The 15,985-nt window shown below is 43.2% G+C and overlaps 1 protein-coding gene across 3 annotated transcripts in view; it reads right to left on the bottom strand.

The window, feature by feature from the left end:
- LOC135107976 (E3 ubiquitin-protein ligase ubr3-like) overlaps window positions 1-15,985 on the bottom strand; it is a 90,786-nt gene that overhangs the window by 4,233 nt on the left and 70,568 nt on the right. For all 3 annotated transcript variants that reach the window (XM_064018470.1, XM_064018471.1, XM_064018472.1), the window contains exons 5-30: window positions 15,772-15,866; window positions 15,108-15,366; window positions 12,545-12,671; window positions 11,999-12,132; window positions 10,638-10,866; window positions 10,276-10,455; window positions 9,734-9,960; window positions 9,428-9,583; window positions 8,951-9,132; window positions 8,340-8,473; window positions 7,845-7,990; window positions 7,342-7,508; window positions 6,669-6,913; window positions 5,988-6,161; window positions 5,340-5,606; window positions 4,735-5,030; window positions 4,061-4,597; window positions 3,681-3,833; window positions 3,204-3,352; window positions 2,841-3,000; window positions 2,440-2,668; window positions 1,738-1,983; window positions 1,384-1,622; window positions 1,026-1,191; window positions 649-860; window positions 209-480 (exon numbers count right to left, since the gene is read on the bottom strand). In XM_064018470.1, coding sequence (XP_063874540.1) covers window positions 209-480; window positions 649-860; window positions 1,026-1,191; window positions 1,384-1,622; window positions 1,738-1,983; window positions 2,440-2,668; window positions 2,841-3,000; window positions 3,204-3,352; window positions 3,681-3,833; window positions 4,061-4,597; window positions 4,735-5,030; window positions 5,340-5,606; window positions 5,988-6,161; window positions 6,669-6,913; window positions 7,342-7,508; window positions 7,845-7,990; window positions 8,340-8,473; window positions 8,951-9,132; window positions 9,428-9,583; window positions 9,734-9,960; window positions 10,276-10,455; window positions 10,638-10,866; window positions 11,999-12,132; window positions 12,545-12,671; window positions 15,108-15,366; window positions 15,772-15,866 — 5,381 coding nt within the window. The remainder of the gene's footprint in view (window positions 1-208; window positions 481-648; window positions 861-1,025; window positions 1,192-1,383; window positions 1,623-1,737; window positions 1,984-2,439; window positions 2,669-2,840; window positions 3,001-3,203; window positions 3,353-3,680; window positions 3,834-4,060; window positions 4,598-4,734; window positions 5,031-5,339; window positions 5,607-5,987; window positions 6,162-6,668; window positions 6,914-7,341; window positions 7,509-7,844; window positions 7,991-8,339; window positions 8,474-8,950; window positions 9,133-9,427; window positions 9,584-9,733; window positions 9,961-10,275; window positions 10,456-10,637; window positions 10,867-11,998; window positions 12,133-12,544; window positions 12,672-15,107; window positions 15,367-15,771; window positions 15,867-15,985) is intronic.

Here is a 15,985-nt window from a genome sequence, read left to right on the forward strand (position 1 = left end):
GCATCAGGAAAGATTATTCTGACCTGACTGACATGTGGTTGCTTCCCTGAGAAAAGACAATTTACTGACTAAGGTAACATTATTCCAAGAGGAATACTCAACAAGGTCACCTGAAATATAATACACACTTCTCTGACTGACAACACCTTGGAGGGACACTTGGCCTAGAAGATTAGATCAGTGAGATGTCAATCCTCCACCAACTTACTTTAACTCCCTGTCCTCTTCCCCAAAGGAGTCAAGATGGATGCAACCCCAGAGGCAGACTCTGGGTCCCCGGATCACAATAACTGTAGAGGCATTCACCACCAGGAATATGGCCGTGCCAGCTCCACAGTCAATAGCGTGCTGTACACACTCACACACATCCTGCTGTTTGCAGCACGACTCCCTCAGACACACAATGGTGCCACAAAGGAGGCATACACTGGGATCCTTGGGTACACTGTTGCACTGGGAGCACTGCCTTCTATGATAGTACTGTAAATATGGGTGACATTCAATTAGCATCTGTTGAAAGGACGAGATAACAGGCCATACTGACATTTCACCAACAAATTACTTATAATAGCTAACAGCCTTCCAAAAAAACTGAGGGAAAAGATTCCAGAGAACCAATGTGCCATGTCAAAAAATTCTGTGCCTCACCTGAAAGATGGCATCATAGGAGTGTGGGAGACGCAGGAGGCGAGGCTGGGCAAAGGTGAGTGTGGTGAGAAGGGTGGAGGCTGCAACCTGGGCCTGGGCAGCAAAGCTGGCCACCTCACTGCACCAGACCCGAGCCCCAGCTGCCAAGTCTCCGAGCCAGGTCTCCACAGGACTAGACACTTCCCGGGAATGGTGGGTGCCACACATGTTGCCTGGAGAGCAAGACCATCAGTGTGAAGGGGAGAAAACCATGGAGAAATACTGTGATCTCATGCTATGCAGGACTGTACTGTGTTACTAAATACTGTGAATATTGGGCACAACTTTATATACCCAACACCTCATACCTGGAAGAGCTGCCTTTATCCACAACTCACCCATGATGGCAGAGTTGACCACAGAGCAGGTGTCCCACACACCCAGGTACTGCTCCAGTGCTCCACACTCAGCAATGGGGTCAGCTATCACTGGTGAGTTCTCTTCCATGAGATGGGCCTTGAGTAGGGATGCTATCCTCAGGAAATTGAGGCAGTTCTCTCTAACCTGAAACACACATGTGGGTCAGTAATTGTTAAGGGAAAGGCTCCTGGATGTGGACAACCCACGGTGGTCAACTTTTCTGGAACAGACACACTCACACTACTTGACAAGATAGGCAGGATATGCACCTATTTAAGGCATTTAATAAAACTTAAGGAAATCATAATTCTAAGTTCACAATATTGAATATTTTACCTGACAGGTGACATCATTCAGTGTCCAGGTATTTTGTTGATGTTCACTCTGTGGCACATGATCATCAGAAAAGAAGGGGCTGTTGCGCAGGGTGTTGTGGGCCAGGGCCAACAGGGGTGCCAGTGGGCCGCTGGTTGTGGCCTGCTCTCGCTGACTCTCAGTGAGAGAAAGCAACGCTGATGCAGCAGCCCCCACCACAACTACACGGTACACGTTCCCAACCACACACTTCAGGTAGGCTGAAACAGTTGAGTTATTAAGTAAATGTCATGATGTCCAATGGCAACACTTGGTAACAGGTAGATACTCATCACACATCCCAGCATGATAAAGGCTTGGCAATGAGAGCCTCACCTTGATCAATCCTTGAGGGCAAGAGGAGGATGAGATGCAGGAGCAAAGTGACAGGATCCCTCAGTAGCAGGGGCACCTCTCGCTCCCTCAGAGTGACGGCGCCCTCACTGCCCACCACCGACTGCTGGGTGATGGATGCCCACGTCTGGCGGATCCAGTGTATGCTGCCCCCCACACCCACCAGCGAGGCATCCCCTCCCCCACTCAGGATCTTGGAGTGGCAGCCAAGCACATGGAGGAGTGGCACTGATAGGGAACAATTATCGTGATAATTGTCTGGGTACAAAAGTGAGCAACCAATCCCTAATACCTAACAAATTCAAAACCATGAATCCAATTAATTGAGAGCATGCACCACAATGTCTTTTTTCCAGCAACCTACCAAAGAAATTTATCTTACTTTCTTTTAGAACTGAGCTATTTTTTGTTGTGAAGGCAACTTTGCAGGATTTGATCAAATTTTGTTCAAGTGTTTCTTAGTGGCCTTCCTGTCATGTGAGCAAAGTTACACAGCTGGAGCACAGTTTTGGCCACACCAATGAGATCCTTCCTGGATATCACATATAATCTCCACTAGTGAGTTATGTGTTCCTCATGAAATAAATAAATAAATAAATAACTCAAAGACTCAAAGACCTACAGGAATGTTCATAACACAAAAATCTGACCACACAAGAATAGAACAAAGTGAGTAGCACATACTGAGGCAGGAGCGCTTCACATCCATCTTGGGGTCATGGCCGTTAGAGACAAGGGTGCCACCACACTGCACCAGCTCCACCTCCAGGTTGGTGCGCAGGATGGATGACACAAACATCACCAGCGACGACGTGGACGGGTTGGAGGACATGCTGCGGTACTTGGGGTGGGTGGCCATCGTCATGTCCTCCATCATGCGGGCCATTGCAGTCTTCAAGGAACTGCTAAACGTCTGCACCACAAAAAAAACAAAAAAAAAAGATGCCAACACAAATAAAACATCCTCACATTACACACCACATATGATTGGTGACTTCAGTTAGACATCATGATATACACAAATACAAGATACATTATACAAGATACATTTAAAACCAAGAAACAAAAGACCAGTGAACCCTCACCGGAACTGTCAAGTCATGTAGCAGCCGGTCAACTTCCTCTATTAAACTAGTATCACAGGTGGCGGGATGCTTCACAAGAGCTGATAGGTCACCAATCTCAGGGGAAATGGGCAGCACAGAGTTCCCAAGTTGTCGGCACAAAGGACACCAATACTCACCCCTTGAAATACACAAGGTGGAGATTGTTAAGAGGCACTGAATAGTAATTATTTTCTATGCAAGCTGCTTTTGTCAATTAATATAAATAAATGAATAATAAATAACAAATAATAAATTAATATAAATAATTAATATAAATAGTAAATACACTATTGTATGTAGGTAATATGAGTGCATTTTCTCTTTCTCTTTCTCCAAACTTACTTCTCCACATTGAGGGGGTTGTTTGGGCGATCTTGAGAACGCAGGGAGAGGAGGTAAGACTGGTGGCAGTCCAGGTGGAGGTGATGGCCACAGGTCTGCACATGCACTCCTCCCTCCCACCCAATGTTCATCGACACCAACCAAGAGTTCTGCAAATTAAGCACATGATCACTTTTAGAAGTGTCCCTAAGCTACAAGGGGGGGACACATACTTAATGCGTGTTTTCATGACTCAGCGGAGAAGTATCCCTGTTAAAATGCTTCCACAGATTTGAAGAAAACTTTAGAAATATCCTCAAATTATAAGAGAAACGCTTAACTTTCTCAGTACCACAATCATTTGCTTTCCTGGATCTAACAAAATAAACTTTTTTGTTTATTGATGGGAATAACAAGGCAAATAATCTTAACAACAGGTGTGAAAAGCCTGTGATTTCCCTTCCTCCTGCCCAGCATGTCACTTGGTGTGGGACTCACATAGTCAAAGTGTCTGTTGAGGGTGTCAGCACGCTCTTCCATGTACTGACCGAGGGTGTACCGCCGCTGCCTGAGCCGCCCCCGCTCTGCATCCGTGGTAGGAACACTTAGAGGCTTCTGGGACGAGGTTCTGTGACCCAACACACTGGTGGCCTACAAGCAGCACAGGGAAAGTTATAAACTAAGGTTATAAAAATCTTTATAGCTATTGTCTCCTTTTTTCATCACAAATCACTCCTTCCAGACCTTATTCTAGCACTGCATTTCCAGGTACTGCCATACCTGTCTTATCTCATCAATTCCTGTATTACTATATTTCACAAAGTATTGCATCACTGTCCTGTTTTGCCTTATCACTATTTTCTGCCTCGCCCACCCACCTGAAGCAAGACCACCAGGCCCACTGGTCTCTCTGGAGTGGAGGGAATGGACTGGTTGCAGATCACACAGTCGTATTCCTTGTGCCGTTCTACTTGCTCCTCCTCCACCTCCATTGTGTCGGCTCCTCCAGCATCAAATTCCGCTGCATCTGCCCTATTCTGCTCCATAAACTGTCTCTGGCGGCTTGCAAACTCTGCCATGACCCTCTTTTGGCGTTCCCTGGCCCTCTTCCTCTTCTCTTCCCTCGCTCGGGCCTCCTCCTCTGAGGAGGCAGAGGATTCCTCCTCCTTCTGGCTATATAGGCAGGAGATGGTATCCAGGATGCCCTTCCTGGCAGAGGCATCATACCGGCCCAGCTTGTTCAGCAGTTTAGCAATGAAGAATGGCCCATCGCCTATCCGGGAGTCAGAGGTATCAGAGAAGTTTGGACGGTAGGAGTTGGGCTTCCCAGACAACTTGGAGTGTAGCTTGATGAGCAAAGAGATGATAGACTCCTCCACAGACACATACTCATCACCAGAGTCTATCTGAGGATACTGGAAGGAAACACATTTGTCTCTTAATTTCAGACCACAATGTGAAAAAGAAACACTCTACTGCCAATATGTAATTATGAACAGACAGAAAATATGAGAGATGTCAATCCACTTTCACTTAATATATCTTAACTTACTGATGAGAAATGTGAGATATCTGGCACAGGAGGTGAGCCCTGGAGGGAGGGGGGAGAGCCATCAGATGGGGGCAGCAGGGCCTTGGGGGGGCCAGGATGGCGGCGTGACCGCTGGTGGAAGTGGTGCTGTAGCATGAAGCAGCGACCATGGTGGCCCCGGCTGCTGCAGGCAGGGGCTCCTCTGCCCCCACCACCCCTTCCACTGCCCTCATTACCTATCCGGCCCACCTCATTGCCTGCCAACAGACTGGGGTACTGCAGAGGTCCAAGCAGGGATGCTTGGGCTGCTGACCCATCTGTTATGAGAAAGAACAATTAACTTCACAACATAGCATCTTAATAAGTCTCTCTTTCTATAAAGTGTCAGTTTTACTGATGACGTGATTACTTCAGGGTTTACCCTCCAAGACAAACAAACAACAGAATGTTTCCATGTATTCCTCTCTGAGCCATTTTCTATATCTATCTCTCATACGCATCTTTACACCACCCAGCCTCTCACTCTCTCAGATGGTCTTCACCCACAAAGTGTTACTGAAATCAACACTACAACCTCAACCTGCCCACCTGGGCACTCTTCAAATCCACAAGGATGAGGCACCAACCTGGGGTGCCACACTGGGCTGGCACCAGCATGTTGGTTGCAGAGGAGGTTGGGGGCAGAGCCAGGGGTGAGGTGTGGTCCTGTGTTGGGGTGTCAGGCGTGGTGGGCAGGGTGACCCCTGATGACACTACAGCGGTGGCACCTTGACGGTAAATGACTAGCTCCGATCCAGCAGCCAACGGCCGGGGGCGCGGTGCTCCCCTCAGGGCAAGCCGGGGCTCCCCACCTTCAAGCTCATCCATCTCTAGATCTGACCCATCCAGCTCACCTGAGGAGTACAGGTAAAACAAACACAAGGGTCAAAAGGTGGAGTATTGTCTGCTTCAGCATCAAAGTATTATGTCTGCTTCATCATCAAGGGAGTTAAAATTAATTTCACCTCAAGTCCAAAATCTTTATGGGTTACATGGTTTGTGACGGTAATTGCTATTTACATAATTCCAGTAGTTTACCTTTAAAAACTACATAAAAATTAAGTGTGGACTTTGAAGAAGTGACATAAGATGATAACCTGGTTTTTGTCACTGATGGTATTTGTGCTATTCAGATTAGCTGTTCAAATACTCTGGGCTTCCAAAGAAGGTCCATTCAAATAACCCAGCACAGAAAGCAGCTCTTAGCAGCACCACGATGCACACAAGACCCTCACCATCAGAGCAGGAGCTGACAGAAGGTGTTGGGTTGAGGTGGACTCTAGACACAACACAGTTCACATTGGCAAACACATCATCCGTTGTGAACCACTTGCAGAACTGTCCGTCAGGTTTGTCCTCATCCGTCTCTATCATGCTGTCATAGTACTGTGCCGCCATCACCTCACCTCCTGCACAAGACAATAACAAAGGTGCATTATTACTGAAATGTATAGGTACATATATTGATCCATGGGGGTGAATAGCCACCAGTATCTCATCCATTTACTATATTATGTATTATGTTCAATTTCAATGTCTATGTCTATTGTGGTGTGTATGCATTTGCCCTCATACTGCTTGCATCCATGATGTATATAACTGTCAGGTGAACAGAATGAAGCACCAGTAACACATGAAAGATGAAGTGAGGGAAGCAGTCTTGGTCAATAAATGAGCAACATACTGCACTTTTTTTCCATTTCCACTTAGCATTTTCTCTCAAGCCCAAGTTTTCAGATCTGCTAACAATCAATCAGTTGTTAAGATTTTGTCAGATTATCAACAAACCTGCACAATGCAGATTGACAGAAAACACAAAACAGTGTAAGTGAATGTGGAAAGTTACTTCACTTCTGAGCATAAGTGTAAAAATTGTATTAAACTGAGAACAAAGGGAGCATCGACTCAGCAGGCACCTTGTGAACGATGCTGGGCCTGGTACTCTGTGGTCAGCTCCAGCAGGTACACAGTGAGGGCCAGCAGGTGGTCTGTGGTGGACGCCTCATTAAGGGACTTGTACAGCAGCATGAAGAGCACAGCATGAAAACTCCGGCAGGCAATTATCCTCTGGGGGTCAGTGTATGGGCTGGAGACTGGACTGGGCAGGCGAAATGGAGGCCACAAATCCCCAGAGCCGCTGATGTTGCCTGATTGTTTACAACTGTTTGGAGGAAAAAATATGTTAATACAATTTTAACACAAACATAAGACTTAAGTTTTAAACTAGATGTCTTTTAATTTTATAACCTTAAATTCCTTGCAAAAAAAAAAAAGTGGCACTTTCCATGAAGTATTTTAACACAAACATAGGAATGAAGTTTTAAACTAGATGTCTTTTAATTTTATAACCCTAAATTCCTTGCAAAAAAAAAAAAAAAAAGTGGCACCTTTCCATGAAGTATTTCCCAATTACTTCAGCAGCCTAAATTTAACACTACAGCAAATATGTATGTTGTGATGCATGGTAACTCACATTAGGTATTTCCTCAAATAACTCCAGCTTAACTCAATATCAATAAAGAGTAATACCAAGGACAACCCTATAAAATGACTAAAGTACTGGTGACCAAGTGTTGTGCAATAACGTACTATAATTTAAACCTGTCCAGAGAGGCTTGGAAGTCCCTCCTCTGCACAGCCCTGAGGAGGACATAGATGGGGTCATAGTGGTCCTCCCACACCTTATCGCGGGGGATGTACATGCCCTGCTGCATGGTGCCGGATGCCTCAAAGTTTGGGGCACGATATGAGGACACCTGTAGAATAATGAGATGATTAAAGAGAGTAATGGATGTAGTGTGAAGGCAATCATCACTAGGTAGGACTGTGACACTAAGGCCTGTATTGAATGCTTTGCTCTCTCATCATGATTATTTTCAAAGGCCACAGAGATGAATAGCCAGGTTCACAAGTGTTTCTCCTGTTAGTAATGTAAAAATCTTTTAATGTCACTAGAACTGTAGAAAAAAAATTAAAAGCCTATATAACTTTAACTTGAGTCATTTAAAAGCTTTCAGGGTGCAGCACAGAATCAGTTCAGAAAATGGTTCTAAATGTGATACATGCAGAGCATACAGTGTTCTTCCCCGCACCTTGCTAAGCACTGCCTCAAAGTCTCTGCTCTGTGCTGCACTGCCACACTTCTCTGGCATGCACTCCATCAGCTGAGAGTGTGTCTTGTCTCCCATGCACAGCAGAGTCACCATCTCCAACTTGGCAAGCTCACTCTCACTCAGACCTGCAAAAATTCCATGACTCAAATGATGTTTCTAAAATTCACCAAGATACAAATTAACATGCATAACACAAGTACAGAAAAAGAATGTATCATGATCTACCTGTTCTTTCAGTACAATATAATTATTAATCAGTAGAGGCAGTATAACTCTCAAAAGCCAGCAAAAAAGTGCATAACATGAGTACAGTAAAGAATGCATCATGTATCTATTTATTCCTTCAGTACCACATAAATATCAATCAGTAGAGACAATAAAGTCTCCATAGCCAGCAATAAAGATCAAATGGTAATAATGCAAATATTCCAAACAGATGACTAGATGCACTCCACTGACAACACTGGCACTCACCAATGTTAGTGCGGACAGTCACAAGTGTGGCAAGAAAAGTGAGACAGGATTCCAGGATGGTCATCTCATGCTCATAGTCCAGGAAGCTGTTGGATGCCCTCGGGGATACACTCAGGGACTCCAGTACATGAAACCTGTAGGAAAAGAAAAAATTAAACTTCATAACTATCTTTTCTTGTACTTTTTTGGGGGAATGGCTTTGCTGGTATCCTTCCTGTGCTATGAGAGTAAGAAGATATAAACATGTCAAAGGGGACAGGAATAAAGATAAAAATATTAAAAGGAATAAGAAAGATAAACATGTCAAAGAGAATAAGAGGAAAGATGACTATGTCAAAGGGAATAAGAAAAAAATATAAACATGTCAAAAAGAATAAGAAGGAAAACAAACATGCCAAAGGGAAGAAGAAAGATAAAAACATCAAAAGGAATAAAAAGAAAGATGAGCATGTAAAAGAGAATACAAAGGAAAATAAACACACCAAAGAATACGAAGGAAGAAAAGCATGTCAAAGAGAATACAACAAAAGATAAACAAGTCAAAACAAATAAGAACGAAAAACACATCAAGGAGAATAATGAGCTGAATAAACAGACTAAAGCTTCCTCACCGATCTAATACAGTGAGGATAAAGTTGTCGGTAGGAAGTTCCCCAGCACAGATCTGCAGGAGGTAGAGATCAGCGTCCACCATGGAGTTGCAGAAGTGGCACTGGATGTATGTCATGGCCTGCCCCTTGATCTGCAGGCCGTTTCTCACCCACATGCCACTCAGGATCTCATAGAAGGCAGCCTGCAAGGAGGACAAGCATTTTCAATATCTGCATCTACACAAAATGAGATTCATGAAGACTGCAAGGACACATTAGGGGAATGAAAGTTACTATGCATGGGAATAGTAAGCAAAACATTACAGGAAAAATTATGTGTTTTCTGTGTGCTATAAAGAGGCAAAGAAAAAGCACAGATACATGCAGACACAGAGACACACATACTTAAGGCAGTCAGTTCCATCATGTCATACTCACTACAGTCACACTAACGACAGCCACAACCACACACCCTACATCACAGCCGCACTAACTGACCTGCAGCCTGAGTGGGTGGACCATAATGAGATGTAGCAGGTCCTGTGACGGCAGCACCTCACTCAGCAATGCTCCCTGTGCCTTCACTGCCTGACACATGAACACAGAGTAGTAGCGATGCAGTGGCAAATGGAAGGACACCTGGTATGGATTGCCCTGCGGATGCAGAGAGTTCCAAAGTGAGACATAACTTCAACTAGAGCTTTTTGAAAGTAGTGGGGTTCGAGTGCACAAATGCTTCAGAATATGAGCCAGAGAGGGCACAAAACACAGTAAGAGTGCAATGGATTACTTGACACCACTCACCAGGTCGTTGTGAGAGAAGCCCACAGCATTAAACCAGGTACTGAGGGCTCGCAGACACTCCCGCAGCACAGAGAAGGTGTAGTCCCAGGTGTCTGAGTCGCGCAGGTGGGAGACCAACGCCCACATAGGTGATGCCGAGGCCTCTAGTTCAGCGCTAAATGCCGCATAGTACGTCTGAGGCTCAAACTCAACGTGCTGAGTTAACTCCCTCACATTGACATTCATTCCTGAGAGCCAGACACCAGTTGTTAGTCTCATCATTGTCATTACTCTCATCACCAAGAATTCTCACTGTTATCAGCATCATGGTTCTTTTCTCATTCTTACATGTCACACAACTTCCTGATCTCTTAACTCATGAAAAGATGGATATTCTATCTTAAATTAAACCAAAACTATGAAATGAGAGAGAGAGAGAGAGAGAGAGAGAGAGAGAGAGAGAGAGAGAGAGAGAGAGAGAGAGAGAGAGAGAGAGAGAGAGAGAGAGAGAGAGAATAACACAATGATAAGTTATAAAGAACAAAACTCCCTCTATTACCAACCTTGGAACATGGAGAGGAATGAGAACCACTCCTGGATGAGGCGATGGTCACTCATGAACTTGACAGCAATAGCTCGGTGGGACAGCACATTATTAAGATCCGAAACCAGCGGCCAGTAGCAGTGGTTTTTCATGACATCATTCGCACAGTTGACAACGTGGTGAGTATTTTGCATCTTATCTGCAGGAGAGATACATGTGTGAGACTCTTTTATTTATTTTTTTTTTTGTTGATTGATTGATTTAAAAAAGAAAAGGAAGGTGCTGCAATATCAAGGTCACAAGGATTTTTTTTTCTATTTTTTGTTGCCCTTGGCCAATGCTCTTCTTACATGAAAATAAGAGAGAGAGAAAAAAACTCACCATGTAGAGTGGATGGCACACATATTGACTTCATCATATTCTTGAGGCTGACAATCATGACATGGAGGAGGTGGAAGGAGTCAGTCATGCGGTATGCCAGGTCCTGGTCAGAGAAGAGCTGCACCGACACATGCACCACACGGTTGCTGAGGGTCTCCGAGTCCTCGCTCTTCACCAGCATGACAGAGATGCGGCTGTAGTGCTGAACAAAGGCCCGGGCGAAGGCATCCTGAAGCAGAGTGAAAGGAAGGCTGAGTGTTGGGCTGAGGAAAGTATGGATGTAATCTCTGACACTAAGGTGAAACTATCCACCTATCTATCTATGTACCAGGCTGACAATCCTACATGGGGTGACCCTGACAAAGCACCATATTCTGAAACACTTTTGCACTGCACCTCCAATACATCCATGAAGCTCTGGTTGTAGTGCCATGGGTTTTCAAGAATATTTTTATGGTTCCACTGACAGATTAACAAGATTCCTACATTATTAACAGAAGAGACACTCTTGAGAACCCAGCTAATCGTCTCTGTGGCCTTTGAAAATAGTCATGGTGAGAAAGCAAAGCCTTTCTAAATATGGGCCAAAGCAGCACACACTCACACACGTCATTCATCCGTTCTGTGGCAGGGGCTAAGAGTACTGCTACTGTATTCCCTGCATGTTGTAAGAAATGACTAAAAGGGACAGAGTGAGGGAACTTAGGAACCTCCTCATCTTTACTGTGTCCCACAAACAGACAAAACAAAAAAAGATGAGACAAATGCACAGAGAGATTGACTGATGCTCAAACAGACTAAATAAAACATTAAGGTGAGACAAATGCACAGAAAGCTCAACTGATGAGTAGACAAAACAAAACATTAAGGTGAGACTAATGCATCAAAAGATTGATAGAATTTGTTTCAGATACGAGTCGAGGCAGCTAGTTCACAGTTGATTCATGTGATTGATGCAGAAGTGGAGAGAACTGTACATCCACCTGACAATGTTCTTTCATCATGCTCCAAGAAACACAACACTGCACATACCAATGGATATCACATTTCATGCTGCACCAACAAAGGAGTCACCTCATAGGAAATGAATAAGAACATAAGAATAAACTGATCAGACATAGAGTTACAGTAACTCTCCTAAGTCACCCATCACTGTTCACACCAATGTTGCACACTATTACTATTTCAAAACTGCATACAAAAACAAATATTAACAAGAAAACAACAATAAAACAAGTGTGGACAAAAAGAAAACAACTAACTTCAAAGACTTAATAAACAAATTAAGAGAAAAGATCACCAGCAGCCACAGTAGCAAAGACTTGCCCAACCCAAACTCCTGAATTGAACTGCACACTCACCTCATATTCTGTGTCAGGCAGCATGTTGAGGAGCAAACACACTAACTTCTGTGGGAACTCAAATTTTACTGTCCAAAACACTATTTCGTCTAAAAAAGTCTTGTGAACGAGAGGCCCATTCAAGGTGGCAACATCTGAGGGGAGAGAAAAAAAAATGATACAGCAAACCACTCGTGTGACTTATCAGCTTCTAAAACATAAAAAAAAAAAGGGTGTAAAGCTCTCAAAGACAGCTCAAAAGTTCAATGCCTGCATGAAATGTGTAATATTCAACAACAAACATTCATTACTTCCTTTATAAATACAAAAACCATTTTAAAAACTGATAAATAGATTGACATAACTTGCCATCTCTCCTTCACAGTACAGCAGAGCACCCACACAGCACACTTGAACACTCTCCCTCTCTCATAATACACCACAGCACACAAGGACACATTGAACACTCCTTTTTCACAGTACCTCACAGCATCCACACAAACTCTCCCTCTCTCTCATTACACACTCTCACAACACACACCTGAACACAAACTCTGCCTCTCTCACCTTCGTATCCCGGGGGCACCTCTCCAAAGGGAATACTGTTGAGGGCCTCCTCATACAACTTCTTGCTCTGTGAGAGGTATTCTGCATCATGGTGTCTGGAGGAACCCTGCGTCAGCTCATGGTAAACCTGGGATGGAAGATTGCAAGTGTTAGTTTAAATGAACACACACACAAATACACACACAAAATAAATAGGTACTTAAAATAAATAAATAAATAAATAAATAAATAAATAAATAAATAAATAAATAGAATAAAATAAAGATAGATGAATAGTAAATAATAAATAGAGGAATGCATGCAAAGTTAGAACACACACAAAAAAAATAAATAAATAAACAAATGTGAAGACAAGATTGAAGGTTGACTAAGGAATAAATAAAGAAAAATAAACAGATAAATGAATGAATGAATAAATAAATAAATAGATAAGTAAATATGCAAATGAGAGAAGATATAAGATTGACTCAAACTAAGGTACAAATACTATACCTACTCCTGTATCTCTTCTAGTTTCAATGACGAGTCTTTCTCAGAGAATGTAGTTGATATATAAAGATATTTTAGTATTTCTACTTCAGCCCGAGTCTCCTTATAATCTTTTCCACTCATGAACTGACAAACTGATGATAAGATGCATGAAATGAGGATGATGATAATGTTTCTTTGTGGTATTAGAGGGTGCATTTCTCTCTCTCTCTCTCTCTCTCTCTCTCTCTCTCTCTCTCTCTCTCTCTCTCTCTCTCTCTCTCTCTCTCTCTCTCTCTCTCTCTCTCTCTCCCTCCCTCCTGTCACTGTCACTTTATCTTCATTAAAGCTAATTAAAAGTGATGAATGAAGACTGCACACATGAATGAACAATTATACATGTTATATCATTCCCCTTAAATGTCACAAGTTTCTGTAGTGCATAGTAACAAAGGTGTGTGTGTGTGTGTGTGTGTGTGTGTGTGTGTGTGTGTGTGTGTGTGTGTGTGTGTGTGTGTGTGTGTGTGTGTGTGTGTGTGTTTTTTTTTTATGTAGGAAGGATACTGGCCAAGGGCAACAAAAATCCAATAAAAAAATATACCCACTGAAATGCCAGTCCCATAAAAGGGTCAAAGCAGTGGTCAAAAATTGATGAATAAGTGTCTTGAAACCTCTCTTGAAGGAATTCAAGTCATAGGAAGGTGGAAATACAGAAGCAGGCAGGGAGTTCCAGAGTTTACCAGAGAAAGGGATGAATGATTGAGAATACTGGTTAACTCTTGCATTAGAGAGGTGGACAGAATAGGGGTGAGAGAAAGAAGAAAGTCTTGTGCAGCGAGGCCGCGGAAGGAGGGGAGGCATGCAGTTAGCAAGATCAGAAGAGCAGTTAGCATGAAAATAGCGGTAGAAGACAGCTAGATATGCAACATTGAGGCTGAAGACAGTCAGTTAGAGGAGAGGAGTTGATAAGATGAAAAGCTTTTGATTCCACCCTGTCTAGAAGAGCAGTATGAGTGGAACCCCCCCAGACATGTGAAGCATACTCCATACATGGACGGATAAGGCCCTTGTACAGAGTTAGCAGCTGGGGGGGTGAGAAAAACTGGCGGAAACGTCTCAGAACACCTAACTTCATAGAAGCTGTTTTAGCTAGAGATGAGATGTGAATTTTCCAGTTCAGATTATAAGTAAAGGACAGACCAAGTATGTTCAGTGTAGAAGAGGGGGACAGTTGAGTGTCATTGAAGAAGAGGGGATAGTTGTCTGGAAGGTTGTGTCGAGTTGATAGATGGAGGAATTGAGTTTTTGAGGCATTGAACAATACCAAGTTTGCTCTGCCCCAATCAGAAATTTTAGAAAGATCAGAAGTGTGTGTATGTGAGTGTGTGTGTGTGTGTGTGTGTGTGTGTGTGTGTGTGTGTGTGTGTGTGTGTGTGTGTGTGTGTGTGTGTGTGTGTGTGTGTGTTTATCTAGTTGTGATTTACAGGAAAAGAGCTATGCTCATGCTATCCTGTCTCCATATCTATAACCATCCTGCTTAACTTTAAATTCATGAATATTTGTTGCTTGTACCACTGTTTCATCTAAGTTGTTCCATATTTCTATGCTTCTATTTGGGAAACCATATTTCTTGATATCTCTTCTACTTGCTGTTTTCCTCAATTTCACTCCATGTCCTTTTGTATCTCTTGAGTCCCACACAAATAAGTCTTCTTTGTCAACTTGATCCTTACCCTTTAAAGTTCTGTATATAGCAATCAGGTCCCCTCTTTCTCTTCTCTCATAATGATGGAAGCTTTTATCTCCTTAATCTTTCTTCATAGGTTAAATCTCTCAAACTTGGTACAAATTTGGTTGCAGCTCTTTGGATCCTTTCTATTTTCCTTATTTCCTTTGTGTGTGTGTGTGTGTGTGTGTGTTGTATATTTCTTGTTTTAGTTGTGTTTAATATATTTAGTGTAAGAGCAATTTGTTGACCATGCTACTTATTAAAATTATATTATGTTCTGTATTTTCTAGTCAAGCTATCTCCCTGTGTGTGTGTGTGTGTGTGTGTGTGTGTGTGTGTGTGTGTGTTGAGATCTCCACATCTCACCTTGGGGTTACACAGGGACTTGGTCATGGTCTTTCTCATGGCCGCCCCAAGTCGACTCAGCTCCTGCAGAAGGTCAAGGAACAGGGATGACTCCTCCATGGCCTCCTGCACCTGCTTCAGTGACTCAGAACTGTGCTCGCGGCAGTGCTGGATGAAGCGCAGGAATATCCGGGGCATGAGGGCGTCCGCAATGGCCAGCAGGTCAGGCGGCACCTCAGGCTTGTTGAGCTGAGCCTGAGATCCGTGGCGATGGCAGAACCTGGAGGAGAAGCAGGAGGAAAGGGGGATGAAGTGGCATTTGTGTGGTATTGTGTGATGTATGAGTGGGGAAAAGAGAGAGAGGAAGAGCAGAAGTTGGTGAAGTGATGTTTGTGTGGTGTATAACCTTTTTACAGTGATACAAAATAATTAATGACACTAGATCTTGTATGTGAAATCTTTTATAAACATCTACAAGGAAGAAGAGGATTAAAAAGAATAGATTTCCAAATTTCTACCCAGTTCAATGACTGGAGGTGGCTGTAGAACAAGTAAAGATGTCTCAGAGTGTTTAGTAATTAAGAAAACATATAGCAAATAGCAGCGAAAAGATGAACCCATGAACCAAAGCAGCACAAGTGAGAGAGAGCAAAGCAAGAGTAAGATGTAAAGCAAGCATACTCACCCAGACTCTTTCATGACCGCTGAGTTGCCACAGTCACACGCCCCTCCTGCCTGGGACCTGAACATGTTGAAGTCATGTCCTTCGTGGTTACCCTCCTGCAGGTACACAGAACACCAGTAAGATTAAAAGTGTGTGTGTATTCATTACCTATTTATAATTAATGTATATTCTGTAAAGTGCACTTCTGGCTGGTATTGCATCATCTGATATCAAT

Source organism: Scylla paramamosain, chromosome 16 (genome assembly GCF_035594125.1).
Source record: "Scylla paramamosain isolate STU-SP2022 chromosome 16, ASM3559412v1, whole genome shotgun sequence".
NCBI lineage: Eukaryota > Metazoa > Arthropoda > Malacostraca > Decapoda > Portunidae > Scylla > Scylla paramamosain.